This window comes from Sardina pilchardus, chromosome 6 (assembly GCF_963854185.1).
Source record: "Sardina pilchardus chromosome 6, fSarPil1.1, whole genome shotgun sequence".
NCBI classification, from domain to species: Eukaryota; Metazoa; Chordata; class Actinopteri; order Clupeiformes; family Clupeidae; genus Sardina; species Sardina pilchardus.
This window is the reverse complement of record NC_084999.1, coordinates 7,289,983-7,304,982: the sequence shown is the minus strand read 5'-3', so window position 1 is coordinate 7,304,982 and position 15,000 is coordinate 7,289,983. Positions and strand designations below refer to the sequence as shown.

Genomic DNA, 15,000 nt, shown 5'->3' with positions numbered 1-15,000 from the left:
CTAACGGTTGCATAATAGCTGGCGGTGTTTGCTACACAAATGACCGTAATGTTGCTTTAACCGGCAATTATGCTCACCAGAATAAGTGTCTAAGTGCTTTGACAGCAACAGCTTTGTAATTATCTTAGCAAGAAGAATTGTAGATTTTGTCTTTTTTTTTTTGCTAGTCACCCTACTTTTGATTTTCACCATCAAAAAGCCCTAAAAAGCTATTGTCAGCTATTTGTTTTATATTTAACGCTACCATAATGTTCCATAAAGCCAACAGGTCGGAGTTTATGGCATGTCTTGGTCAAAAATTTGCTCTAACCATTTAAATGATATTCTACTACCTGGATAATTTGTCTAGTTCAGAATTATGTCATTCTTGCGGGGGTTAGACTGAAGGATATAGGCCTGCCTGGGGTAAAACCACAAGCAAACAGTGCAGATGTTTGTTGAATGCCACATCCATCAATGTGCCTGTATTAAGATACTGTGGGCTGCACCATGACATGTTCACTTAGAGAGGTTACACAATCAGGGGCAAATGGGTGTATGTGGGTTCACTCTGGCTCAAAAAAAGGTGTGCACACATACACACACACACTCACACACATGCACACACACACACATACACAGACACATAAGCACACATTCACACTTTCACTTTCACACACACACACACACACACACACACACACACACACACACAGTGCGCGCGCACTCTGCCTCTCTGCAGGGTTGTTTGTGCAGCGTTGTTTGTCAGTCAGTAGCCACCGCTCTGCTGGTAGGCTACCCCATGCTGTTGCTGTGGGCCAGTGCAGTGCAGTGCAGTGCTGCTGGGGGGCTGTTTGTCTATGTGTCACGCTAAGCGCTAACCCCAGCTCTCCCTCCCAGGGGCTCTTCTACAGGATCAGGTGAGGGTCAAACACTTGGCCAGACCCTCCCTCCCTCTCTCCCTCCTCCCTCCCCACTCCCTCTCTCCCTCCCTCCCTCCCTCCTCCTCTTCTCTCACGGCTGTTAGCATTATAGGATCCAGACCTGGATCCTTTGTTGCTCTGTGTACTGCTGCCCGCCTCCATATTTTCCAAACACACTTCCGCGCGGGCGGACGGGCGGTCGGTCGGTCAGCACTCACTCACCCTCCCACACAGCCTCGAGTTGCCAGGTTGACAGGAAGTTCATGCACTGAACTCATGTGCTGTTGGTGTTTATGCTCTGTTAGGTAGCTTTCATCTGGCCGCAGGTCCAAGGCGAAGGTTCTGCCAGGCGGGCCCACCCGGCACCGGCTCCCTCGGACTCAGACGTGTGGCTCGGGTTCGGGCTCCGGTTCTGGTTCTGGTTCTGATTTGGATGTGGCCGTGGAATATTCTAGCAGGTTTTCAAAGAGAGGAGAGAAAAGTGAGGTGTCGGTGGTTGGAGCTCAGGCTGTGATTTGATACTTGGCGTAACCTGTCAACCCTCTCGCTCACTCCTTCAAGAGTGTGTGTGCCTGACCGTGTGAGAGTGTGTGAGTTAGTGAGTGAGTGAAAATTAATTTCTAGGAAACCGATAAAAAACAAAATCGAAAGTCACCGCTTAACGCTGATGGTTATTGATTTCCTCCTGATGTAATGCACTGATTGATTCATGATGCTGATTTAATTTGTTTTGCTGACAGAGAAGAGAGAGGAGAAAACTTGGAATGGCTTTGCTTTCAGACTGCAGACCTTCAGGGTATTGTGTAGACCTATCATTTCACTCCATGCTTTCCATAAATAAAGCCACATTCCTAATCCTATACGGCATGTCAGAGACACAGTGAGCTGGAGTGGTGAGGAGGTGTGTGTGTGTGTGTGTGTGTGTGTGTGTGTGCCAGAGCAGTGCCGTTGTGAAGTGACCACAGTCTTCTAAATCTCCTCCTACAGACACTCAGGCCTTCCAATGAGCGAGTCCATTTACGTTTCCATGGACTGACCCTTCTGAAGCTTGATCCCGTTCTCTTCCCCGAATCACTCCTCGGTTTCCTGGCCTTCCCATGATGCTTTGCCAGAGGCGATTGACAGGTGCTGGATGGCCCCTAACCCCCCTGGCCACTGGCAGCAAACACTCACAGCGAGGCCAGCGCTCCACATGCCACACGCTGACCTTACATTAATCCTTCACTCTGCTCACAGCTGTGCAAATGCCAAAGGAGCTCTGGGCAAACCTTCCAAACAGGGTTAAGGGTGTGTGTGTGTGTGTGTGTGTGTGTGTGTTTGCGTGAGTGTGAGTGTGTGTGTGTGTGTGTGTGTGTGTGTGTGTGTGTGTGTGTGTGTGTGTGTGTGTGTGTGTGTGTGTGTGTGTGTGTGTGTGTGTATGTGTGTGTATTTGGAGCTCTGGGCAAACCTTCCACCGGCGGCGCACTTCCAAACAGGGTTAAGGGTCTGTGTGTGTGTGTGTGTGTGTGTGTGTGTGTGTGTGTGTTTGCGTGAGTGTGTGTGTGTGTGTGTGTGTGTGTGTGTGTGTGTGTTTGCGTGAGTGTGTGTGTGTTTGCGTGAGTGTGTGTGTGTGTGTGTGTGTGTGTGTGTTTGGAGCTCTGGGCAAACCTTCCACCGACGGCGCTCTTCCAAACAGGGTTATGGGTGTGTTTGTGTGTGTGTGTGTGTGTGTGTGTGTGTGTGTGTGTGTGCGTGCGCGTGTGTATGTGTAGAAAAGAGGGAGGATAAAAAGAGAATGTGAATATGCGTGTTTGCGTGTGTGTATGTGTGCGTGCGTGCCTGGGTGCCTTTGTGTGTGTGTGTGTGTGTGTGTGTATGTGTGTGTGCATGTACTTCCTCTCTCTCTTTAGGGCTCCACATATAGGCGCCGACATGAGTGCATCGACACTCTCTGTGGAAAGGTTTTGGCAGTGGTGTGCCGGGTCAAATAGAACACAATGGAACCTAAGTCATCAGACGCTGAAAGCAGTCTCTTGTCGGCGCCACTGTGCCGTCTGCTTTTCTCTGCAGTGTGTGAAGGGCCCATTGCTGCCTGATGGTCCACTGTCTGTCTAAGTGGCCACGGATCACTGTGGCTGACTCCAGCCTTCCTCCCCCAGTTCCACCCACACACATACTCTCACAATGTACCTGTCTTTCAGTCAATCTATCTGTGTCTGTCCTTAACACCCTCTGCTCAGTCTCTGCCTGCCTCTCTTAACTAAACTCTCTCTCTCTCTCTCTCTCTACTGTTCTGATCTCTCTCTCTTTCTCTCTCTCTCTCTCTCTCTCTCTCTCTCCTTCTTCCTCTCTTTCAGTTCAGCTCAAAGAGGCTACATCTCCACGGTAACTACAGGCATACAGTATTTGTGTTGCCATAGCATAGCCGCCAGCAGCACAAGGGACTGAACTGAACACACAGGGGAAGATACGATGGCACATACAGTACAGTAACACATGACAAAGCCAAAGGGGCCTCTTCTGGCACTCCACACACAATTGATGATTCACATCTACAGCACGTGCATAATAACTAATGAAGGATTATTCATATTGCGTGATTTTATTTACTTATTATGTAATTATTAGTTCATTTTTTTCTTACACTTTATACATTTTCACACTCTTTTGGACTATTTTGAAACCTTTCCGGTTAATTGCTCAGCCCTGTTTCCTATAGGCAGTGGATGTAGGCTTACAGTGCTGTGCAGTGTTGTGCAGTGCTGTGCTGTACTGTGCTGTGCTGTGCTGTTCAGTGCTGTGCACTCCTGTACTGTAGTGGGCTGTGCACGGGCCCCAGGGCCATGAGGCAGGAGGGAGCCTCCGTGAGAGCCTCCACATGTGGGTCCCTCCAACTCCCCAGCAGCTTTATCCGGACCGCCTTCACCCCGAAACCCCGGCCTGACCCCTCTTAGCTCCGTAATACCACAGGATGTCTCACGGAAAAGCCTTTCCCAATCTCCGTTAACAGAAACGCGACACCAGATTCCTTCTGGATGGACCTCATTCTTGCCCGGGGGGGTCCTCAGCACACCTTTTCACAGTCCCAGTGTGTTTGTGTTGATTTTTTAATGGAGTTTTCCATGTTTATATATAAAAATAACCGGGGGGAATTTTCCACTGTTTTCCAGACCATCAAGCATGACACAGCACATTACTGCTCTGTGAGGCTAGAGACTGATATTTAGTGATTCAGGCCGTTTGTAAGAGCCTCAGGCTGGTAAACTAGAGCCTAGGCCCAGCTGCAGCTTACAAGACTTCTCTTTTCTGCTTCTCTTCTTTTCTTTTTCCCTTTCCTTTTCTTTCCTTTTCTTTTCTTTTCTTTTATGAGACGTGTTTTTCTCCATCCTTCACATTTTCCCTCTCATTCCTGTGTGATGTTACCAGCGCTCGGGACAGTTTGACTCGTGGCTTGGTTTCCTGTGTGTGTGTTTGCTTTTGTGTGTTTGCGTTTGTGTGTGTGCGCACACGTGTGTGTGTGTGTGTGTGTGTGTGTGTGTGTGTGTACATGTGTGTGTGTACATGTGTGTGTGTGTGTGTGTGTGTGTGTGTGTGTGTGTGTGTGTGTGTGTGTGTGTGTACATATGTGTGTGTGTACATATGTGTGTGTGTGTGTGTGTGTGCGCGCGTGTGAGCCGTAAAGCACAGTCAACCTGCTCCGGGTATTCAACCAGGCGACCTTTGCTTTTTACTGGCGGCTTGTTAAAACGGGGGTCCTTTTACTGCTGCTTGCACACATGGAAACGATAGCATCTCCGCCCGCGCGGAGGAACACATGCTAGCGGCTATCGTCAGGTCCATCGCATCCTCACCGGACCCCCCACGCTCACGCTACCTCTCCTCTGCCGTCGCCGTTGGCGTCGCCCGTACATGCCGTGCCATGTGAACCCCGTCTTCTCCGGGGGGGCGGGAGCCCCTGGAGCCCCTCACACATCTGTGGCGGACATGTGGCCCGGTCCCCAGGGCCCCAGTAGGCAGCTATTTGTTTTCATTCCTTCGACTCGCGGGGCGTGAGCGTCCAGCGTGTGTGTCAGGAGGCATTGATGCAAGCCCACACGTCATCCTCGCAGAGTGTAAACAAGCGGACAGATGAGCGGCTGTGCCCCTGACCCGCAGACCTGACACTGCGTTCATTGAACGTTTCTCAGGCCGTTAATGAAATGTTGATATGGAGGTGATGTGAGAAGTGTTTCATGTGACTTAGCCTACAGGGATGGTGCGACGTGTGATGGATGTGTGTGGGGTGTGTATGTGAGTCTGTGTGTGTGTGTGTGTGTTTGTGTGTGTGTGTGTGTGTGTGTGTGTGTGTGTGTGTCTGTGTGCGTCTGTGTCTGTGTGTCTGTTTGTGTCTGTGTGTCTGTGTCTGTGAGGGTGTGTTTTTATCTGTCAGTGTGTGTGTGTGTGTGTGTTAGTGTGTTGCGTGTGTGTGTGTTAGTGCTGTAAGTGAAGGACTCTTGACTCTCTGACACATTGTTTCTTTCTGTCACTATCAGGGGGCTGTTCATCACCATCCACGACCGCACCCACATCTCTACCCTGCTGCAGAGCTGGCCGGAGAAGGACATCCGGGTGAGTACTCCACTCCTCCAGGGGGCAGTAAAGTTTTGTAGGTCTAAGGACCCAACACTCACACACACATACAAACATGCATTCACACAAGTGTAAGCACACAGACACACACACACACACACACACACATACAAATACACACACACATACAAATACACACACACACACACACACACACACACACGGAAATCCGGATACAGGTGTCCACGTTGAATAGGTAGTTAGGAAACTCGGACCAGATCTGAAGATTTTTCATATACATACATTTCTCTGCAACGTCCTGAAAACATGCGTGCGCAACCAAGAGGCAGAAAGCACCATAGAACCGCATAAAGCATTGCTCTCCATGAAGAGATTACAGTAAAATGAATTTAAGTGCTGAAAACCGCACCATTCGAAATGACGATGGTTAGAGAATGTTCAGGAATGCAAAGGCCACCCGGCGTCCTCTGCCCCAAGGCTGCGCATCTAGTTTTGTTGGTAAACGAGAAACACGTGTATAGGCTACTTATACCTTGATGGTCATGCTATTTCCATGAATTCTATATCCCGGCAGCATTTACGCATCTCCAGAGATGGAGGCAAGTGCACTATAGAGTGCTAAAATCACTCTTCAGGTACACCTGGCATGCTAGTAAAACACACACTGGGCTAAAAATAGACCTGATGTAAAGGTGCAAACAGCGTCATAAACTCCTAGCGCTCCACTTGTTAAGCATCGGGAGAGTAATAAGAGCCTGACGCGCGCACGCACACACACACACACACACACACACACACACACACACATACACACACACACACACACGCACACGCACTTGTTAAGCATGGGGAGAGTAATAAGAGCCTGACGCGCGCACGCACACACACACACACACACACACACACACACACACACACACACACACACACACACACACACTTGTTAAGCATGGAGAGAGTAATAAGAGCCTGACGTCAGCGCGGCCGTGGGCCCAGCGCGGCGGGGACGGAACACAGAGCCGGACGGAAGGTTGTAAAAGCGGAGGGCCAGCTACGTTTTACGTCACTGGAATGGTGGAAAAAATAACATGTTTGTTTTGGGATTGATCGCGCCGGCCTCCCCGGTCTTTGTATTGGCAATAACGAGTTTCCAAACAGCGAGGGGAGAGTTTGCCAGCAAATGGCTATGCTTGGACTTATAGGAACGGCTTACAGAGAGTGTACTATGATCGTACTACCAGCAATAATGCTAATGTAGTCAATAACTCGCAGGCAATAGCAATGCAAGTGATAACACTAACCTTATGCAATAGGACATTGTGGTGAAGGCATAGAAAGTACCGTAATGATGAAATTGAACGGACTTATCTGAGCTGGGGATATACAATGGAAGCAAATAGCCAATCCTGAATGAGACAGTACTGATAGATACTAACTGGAAGCGTAGAAAGTAATGAGAGGTACCAACTGGACTGAAGTGAGTATTTATCTTGATGGTTTTGAGAGACGAGAGGAGCAGGTAAGAGTGAAGCTGTAGGAGATGGCTATTATTAGTGCTGCCGCGATTAATCGACATAATCGAACTAATCGATTATGAGAATTAGTCGATGCCAATTTTTCTAGTCGACTAATCGTTTTGCTATTGACCCCCTATTTATTTTTGGTCTCCCGTCTCTAACGGCTGTAATGTTATTAATTCTGTTATTAACTCTACAAAAGTAGGCTGATATTGATATGAGCATATCTATATCTATGGCTATATGTCATGTTTTGGCCCTTCAGTTGAGTTAAAAATAAAATGGCCACAACAAAATAACGAAAACTTTTTTTTTTTTTTTTTAGATAGTCGTTTAGATTAGTCGACTATTCGAAAAATTAGTCGAAAGATTAATCGTTAGAAAATTAGTCGTTAGTGGCAGCACTAGCTATTATGGGGTGGCAGGCTGGGGCCTTTATAGTAGAACGTCTCATGTGATCGTCAGAGCTGAAGTGGGTCGTTCACTGTGTTTCTTCTGAGGGAGAGAGAGAGAGAATGGAGTGGGCTAAAGGGCATAAGGTGAGTGGGTGGTGATGTCACATCACAGAATGGATCGTCCACTCATCAAAGCTTCAGTCCACTTCCTGTGCACACACACACACACACACACACACACACACACACACACACACACACACACACACACACTCACACATACACACACACACATACGGTGAAGCCATTCCGAAATGTTCTCATCGAGACCGTCGCGATTTACGAGGTATCTGAGAAAGCCATTTGCCATATTTCAAACCCCACACACAAGGTGGCGAGGCCTCTCATTGCGTCTGGCCAATTGGATCGTAATCAGATCGTCTCGCACAGACAGGAAGTGTCTCTGTGACCACTACACGTGTTAAACACACTCTGCCTCCTGCCTCATATACGCAGATATATTTCCTTATGATCATTTGCACTTTCATCCATGGCTTTGCTTTGATGGAATACTGTACCTCTGTGAGTTATCCCATCAAAGTGTTTGAGAGCCTGGAGATTTTGAATCCCTGTGTTTTGATTCCAGACAGGCAGTGATGGTGGTGGGCTGTTATTACTGTCATTACCGTTATCGTTGTTGCTGTTGCTTCTGCTATTGCTATTGCTGTTGCTGTTGCTGTTGCTGTTGCTGTTGCTTTTGCTGTGGCTGTTGTTGTTGTTGTTGTTGTTATTGCTGTTGTCGTTATTGCTGTTGTTGTTGTTGTTGTTGTTGTTGTTTGACCGGTGGCGTCTGGTCTCTCTCTGGCAGGCGGTGGTGGTGACGGACGGCGAGCGGATCCTGGGGCTGGGCGACCTGGGCTGCTACGGGATGGGCATCCCCGTGGGCAAGCTGGCGCTGTACACGGCCTGTGGTGGCATGCCCCCGCAGCACTGCCTGCCCGTCATGCTGGACGTGGGAACCGACAATGAGGTGAGGCCATCGGGCGGGCAGAATGACACACACACACACACACACACACACACACAAACACACATGATGTAAAAGGCCAGGAATAATAACACACTGACACAACGCAGGACACGAGAACAAGCAATGATTGCTCTCTTTTTCCAAAGAGTTGACAACTAAGAGGAAAGGTTTGTGTGTGTGTGTGTGTGTGTGTGTGTGTGTGTGTGTGTGTGTGTGTGTGTGTGTGTGTGTATTAATGTGTGTGGGTGGGACTGGGGCAGGAGAAGCAGGAATAACTCTTGTCACAACTACTTATAAGCCACAGCCCTGACTTGTCAAAGTTTGTTATTATCTGCAGCCTACAAACTCAGATCATATTGTAGCTGAATGCTGAATCTGAATATGACCTCTTACTTTTACAACCTGTAAAGTGAGTTTATACACACACTCATCTGAACCTTTCACCTCAGGTCAGGAAAGATGAGGTCTAACATATTTCCAGCCTGGTCCACAGACACACACACACACACACAACATGAGAAAGCATACACCCACCTACCCACACACACACACACACACACACCACACTCATATGGCGTGAGCCAGCACACACACACACACACACACACACACACACACACTCATATGGCATGAGCTAGCACACACACACACACACACACACACACACACTCCGAGCTCTCCTCGTGGGCGGGCGGACCACTGAGGCATTGGGCAGTGGTGGCCGGGCCTCTGTCGGCAGGTTTACCGAGGAGGACCTTTTCAAAATAGCAGCCGGCTGGGAATAGCAGCGCTCTGCCACTCCGTCATATATTTAGTCTGAGCGTCCACTCTGTGTCAGCGTGGCCAGGGCTCGGCCAAAGGCGTGGCACCAGTCGGGCTGCCCAGTGCCCAGTGGCTGCCCTGCCTCTGCCCAGTCAGGCTGCCAGGGAGCTGGGCAACCAGGGCCACTGCGTCAGAACCACCTGGCTGGGTAAGCGGTGATGGAAATAGAGGATGGTAATGTGGTGGTGAAGGTGTGTGTGTGTGTGTGTGTGTGTGTGTGTGTGTGTGTGTGTGTGTGTGTGTGTGTGTGTGTGTGTGTGTGTCTGAGGAGGTGAAATAGAGGTGGTCAGGGATGTGGTGAGGAGAAGCTCAGGGAAGGAGTGAGGAAGATAATTGGAGAGAGAGATTTCTTTCCATCTCCCTCTACCTCTCTCTACACCCTCTTTCTATTGTATGAGTGCAGGCCATACTGTACTAAGTTCCTTTCTCTCTAGACCATACTGTATTAAGTTCCTTTCTCTCTAGACCATAGTGCAGACCATGCAGACCATACTAGATTAAGTTCCTCTCTCTCTCTCCGAGTGCAGACCATACTAGATGAAGTTCCTCTCTCTCTCTCTCTCTCTCTCTCTCTCTCTCTCTCTCTCTCTCTCTCTCTCTCTCTCTCTCTCTCTCTCTACGAGTGCAGACCATACTAGAATAAGTTCCTCTCTCTCTCTCAATTCAATTCAATTCAATTCAAAGGAGCTTTATTAGCATGACTGTTTGCACAATGTTGCTAAAACTAGTGTTACAGATAACACAGTAGTATCGTAAAAGCACTGAACGCACTAACATACAAAACATCAAGACACATATCACATGAATCAATGGAAATCAGCGAAATCATGCACACACACACACACACACACACACGCTAACAGGCTGACCATCTCTGGCTCTCCTCATCATTCATCATCCTCTCCCACATGTGTCAGGACATGAATCTGGACAGAATGACTCTCTTTCTGCTGTTAGGCAGGATAAGGGGGCGAGGGATGTGTGTGTGTGTGTGTGTGTGTGTGTGTGTGTGTGTGTGTGTGTGTGTGTGTGTGTGTGTGTGTGTGTGTGTGTGTGTGTGTGTGGAGGGGTGTGTGTGTGTGTGTGTGTGTGGAGGGGTGTGTGTGTGTGTGTGTGTGGAGGTGGGTGTTGTTGGCAGATAAGGAGCACTGTGTGCCTCCCTAATACTGTAGCCCATGAGGGTACGCAGAGAAGTGCTTCACTTTCACAAGCGAATATCATTTGGTATTTCTCCTGGACTTCCTTCAGCTGCTCTTGCAACCTGTGAGCTGGCAGATTTAAATAGCTCTGTTGTCCACAGCCCGTTGTGTGCTGTATTCTTGCCCTTTTCTCAGTTATTAAAGCTGCAGTACTCCTAACATTGCATTACATTTGGCTGATGCTGACGTTTCTCAAAAACAATTGTAAAACAATGTAAAAGGTTGGGTACAATAAGAGCAAGTTAGTGCATCCATGAGTGCTGTTTTTATACAGTCAGTTCTAGTCAAGTGATAAGTGTTAGAAGTAGCAACGCTAGTTGTTGTCGGTACTCAACTATACCACTTGGAGCAGTAGTAAGTGATCCACAGATCTGAAATAAAAAACAAATTACTTTGACGTGTCTGGTGAAGTGTTTTAGTGCCCAGTCTATGTGACAACAATAGCTTGGCGTGCATCTCTTTCTTGTGTTTTAGTGATCCGTAGTACACTGTTTTGGGAAGTACGCATAAGGAGATAAACATAGAGTATCACAGCCTGTGCAATAAAAGCTTGAAAAAAATAAAACGTTTCAACCCTGCGCAGGACGTGCAAGCGTTTTGTTCATCCTACACACTTAAACGTGGGACGTTTGTCAGCAAATCTGAAGTTTTACAGGCATAAAACCACAACTTTAACAAGCAGCCTGAAGCACTTTGATGCACTGTTCCCTGTGTGTGTGTGTGTGCGTGTGTGCCTGTGTTTGTGTGTGTGTGTGTGTGTGTGTGTGTGTGTGCGTCTGTGGTCCTCCTGTGTGGCTGTTTGTCCTCGTTGCACTTTAAGGAGGGAGAGAATAGTCTTTCATCAGTTTAGAGTGCCTGGATAGTGTTGAGTGTGTTGTGTTTGTGTATGTATGAATATTTTCATGTGCTTGTTTATATGTGAGCATCTGTATGTATTTATGTGTATACTGTGGTCTGTGCGTGTCTATTTATGTGTCTATCTCTCTCTTTCTCTCTCTCTATCTCTCTCTATATCTCTGTGTATCTCTGTGTATGAGTGTCAGAGAGAGGGAGAGGTAGAGAGATATATAGAGAGAGGCAGAGAGAGAATGGATTATTAAGTCCTCTCTTCAATTTGCTATTATTTTCTTTAAGTTCTTTAAACTTGCTAAGCATTTGCAGATGCAGAACCATGAGTGTGTGGTGGTGGGGATGGGGGGGCTGTTACCCCAGATTTCTTGCACAGAGATAGGAACTCGAATTCCTCATGCCAAAAAAATGCCAAATCACTGTCACCCTAGGAAGCAAAAAAAGAAGAAAAGAAAAGATGTGTCTGTGCCAAAACTACACAACATTTCGCCTAACGGCTAAGTCTCTTCATTTAGAGGAATTAGACTTCTTAAGGCTCTTGCTGCTTTGGAAATTCTCCTACACGGGCTGCAAAGCCAAAGCCTGCCGGGGTACCCTAAGCATGCTTGGACCGGGTTTTGGCCCCACTGCCATAGGCTATTACCATCTCCTCATTCATCCTCATATACCCGGGAGACGACAGATATAAAAACTCTAATAAATGGATTAGACTACTATTTTCCCGTCTATGCCATGCAAGATATATCTGTTGTTTTTATAGAAGCTGCCAACCATCTGCAAATCCCCCAACTCCCCCTGTTTTGCGAGTGGGAAAGGGCTAGATGGCCCTGTTATGAACACACACACACACACACACACACACACACAGAGAGAGAGAGAGAGAGAGAGAGAGAGAGAAAGAGAGAGAGTCTTGTTTCCTTTGCCTTTACATTCTGGATACTTTGACACAATGAATGCCTACTGTGCATTTGCCCTTGCCATTTAGGCTTTTCAGATGGGATATCTTACAGTAAGAGGCCTGAATGTAGGTCTGAGTCCAAGTCCAAGTCCAAGTCCATTTTCCTCTCTCTGGCTCTGGCGCTGGTGGGCTGACTGACTGAGTGTTATTATGGAATTACAACGCCTTCATTTTTTGCCCAGAGACGCCTGAAGGCTTCAGCTGTGGACGGGCTTGTCTGAGGCTTTGGTGCCCTGGGCGACCTGGTCAGTTTCAGCTCCGCCGATCAGAAACACTGGGGCAGGCCCGAATAAGCGTCGGCGGTCAGGAAGGATTTCCGACTTTTCCATCCTGTCTAAGGTGCTCAGGAATGCTGAAAGGCGGTAATCCTTTATGTAAACGCGCACTAATCCCGGAGATGATCAGTGTTAGGGGCTGGAGGCACTTCCAGATCTATGGAGTGATAGTGACACACACACACACACACACACACACACACACACACACACACACACACACACACACACACACACACACACACACACACACACACACATATGCACGCTCGCACACACACACACACGCACAGACACACTCATATACACACACACACACACAGACACATACTGTAGACCCACAGACGCGTGCAAACAAGCACACACACTCAAATATGCACACATACATGCAAACACATAGTCAGACAAATAAGTCCACATGTACAAGCATGCCAACACACACACTAACAGACAGACACAGATCCTACTAACACACTAACACAGCAAACACCCACATCCAGATGCACACACAATCAGCAAAGCAAACAAAGTAGATCATGCTGGTAAACAATTTAGTCAAATTAGCAAAAATAAATTATTCATCATATATTTCCCTTTAATCCCGATGAAGTAATGTGTCTGCATGTCTTTGTCCAGTGTGGATGATGTAATGCTGCTCATTTCCCAAAGACCAGTCATACTCATCAAATGAGAACCATGCAAGAACCAGTCAGTTCAGCATGTTTGTGTTTAGTGTGTGAGTCTGACCAAGACTGCAGAGGCTGTTAAAGCAGTAACATGAAGACATGTATGTGTTTAAAAGGTTTCTGGATGAACATCGGTGCATTGTGTCAACACGGATTGTTGTTTATTTGTCACACAAACTTATTCAGGGCAAATAGACCCCTGTAGATGTTAAGTTTAAATGCTCAGACTTTCAGTTAGCTGACAGACCAACCACTAGCATTTTCAGACAGTGCATTTCATTGTATTTCCTACTGTAGGCTGGCAATTTGACCACATTTAATGTTAGCATGAAAACACAGTAGGCCTATGAAATAAATTATGTCTTTGTGTCCTTGTTTCTATGAACATGAATTGTTGTTTATATGCAACGTCAACTTAATTGAGGCATAAAGACCCCTGTAAATCTTCATTAAGTAGTTCAACTTTTGAACTAGCTGATAGCCTAATTAGCTCGCTTGCAGCTGACACTGCAGCCAGATGGCAATTGTGCTAGGGCGTGTTTTGCTGTGTCGAAACCTTCCGTGAGTCCAGCACTGAGAGACTGTTTGTTTCAAGATGGATCAATATGCTGTGATGTCATGTTGTCTCAATGTGGAGTGTGTGTGTGTGTGTGTGTGTGTGTGTGTGTGTGTGTGTGTGTGTGTGTGTGTGTGTGTGTGTGTGTGTGTGTGTGTGTGTGTCTGGGTCTGGTATGTTTGAGCCTTCAGTAAGGTAGATAAGGTCAACGACCCTTAACGTTGTGAGAGAAACTGGTAGAGGAAGTGATTACTGAGAAAAAGTCAGAAAAAAAGAGAGGAAGAGGGAGAGAAAAATAGAGAGAGAGAGCTTAATGAAAAGGGATAGAGAGATGTCACCAAATGACCAGAGAAAGAGGAGGTGAGAGAGAGGGGTTCTGAGGGGAGAATAGGGCCTCATTGTAAGCAGAGAGTAATGGGAAATGTACTTCAAATAACAGAGAGAGAGAGAGGTTGACAGAGAGATGGAGAGAGAGGTAGAGAGTCAGGGAAGAGACTGAAGAGCTCTAGAGAGAAAGATTGTGGCATAGTGTTGGGAGTTAGAGACAGAGAGATGGAGAGACAGAGAGCAAGAGAAGAGACTGAGGAGCTCTCTGAAGAGAGTAGGATGGTGTGATAGAGAGGGGGTTACAGAGAGAAAGAGATAGAGTAAGAGAAGTGACTGAAGAGCTCTCTGGAGAGAGATGGTGTGATAGAGAGGGTGTTACAGAGAGAGAGAGAGATAGAGACTGAAGAGCTCTCTGGAGAGAGAGTGAGAGAGAGAAGTGACTGAAGAGCTCTCTGGAGAGAGAGAGAGAGAGAGATGGTGTGATAGAGAGAGTATTACAGAGAGAGAGAGAGACTGAAGAGCTGTCTGGAGAGAGAGAGAGAGATGGTGTGATAGAGAGAGTATTACAGAGAGAGAGAGAGAGAGTGAAGAGCTGTCTGGAGAGGGCGGGTGGTGGTATGGAGGAGGAGGAGGACAGAGGCCCTGTGTGCTGGCTGAGAGCAGCCCTAATCCCACCTGAAAGAGGAAGGGCCCTGTCAACAAAGCCCTCCTCAGTTCCCCCTCTCCACGGGGGCAGAGCGGCCGCGCTCGTACATCAACGCCCGGCTCTCGCCCGTCGCCGCGGAGACGCAGAGGCCATCCCCGTGGTTACCTCCCCCACGGATCAGGGCTGCGCTCCAGGTGGTGCTGAGAGACGGTGACAAGCTGTAAAGCGATTGGCTGAAGGGCTCGCATAAACATCACTCACTCTGACAG

General features: G+C 47.6%; 1 protein-coding gene across 1 annotated transcript in view; it reads left to right on the top strand.

The window, feature by feature from the left end:
* me1 (malic enzyme 1, NADP(+)-dependent, cytosolic) overlaps positions 1 to 15,000 on the top strand; it is a 119,521-nt gene that overhangs the window by 71,088 nt on the left and 33,433 nt on the right. The window contains exons 4-5 of the mRNA XM_062538251.1: positions 5,414 to 5,489; positions 8,252 to 8,413. Coding sequence (XP_062394235.1) covers positions 5,414 to 5,489; positions 8,252 to 8,413 — 238 coding nt within the window. The remainder of the gene's footprint in view (positions 1 to 5,413; positions 5,490 to 8,251; positions 8,414 to 15,000) is intronic.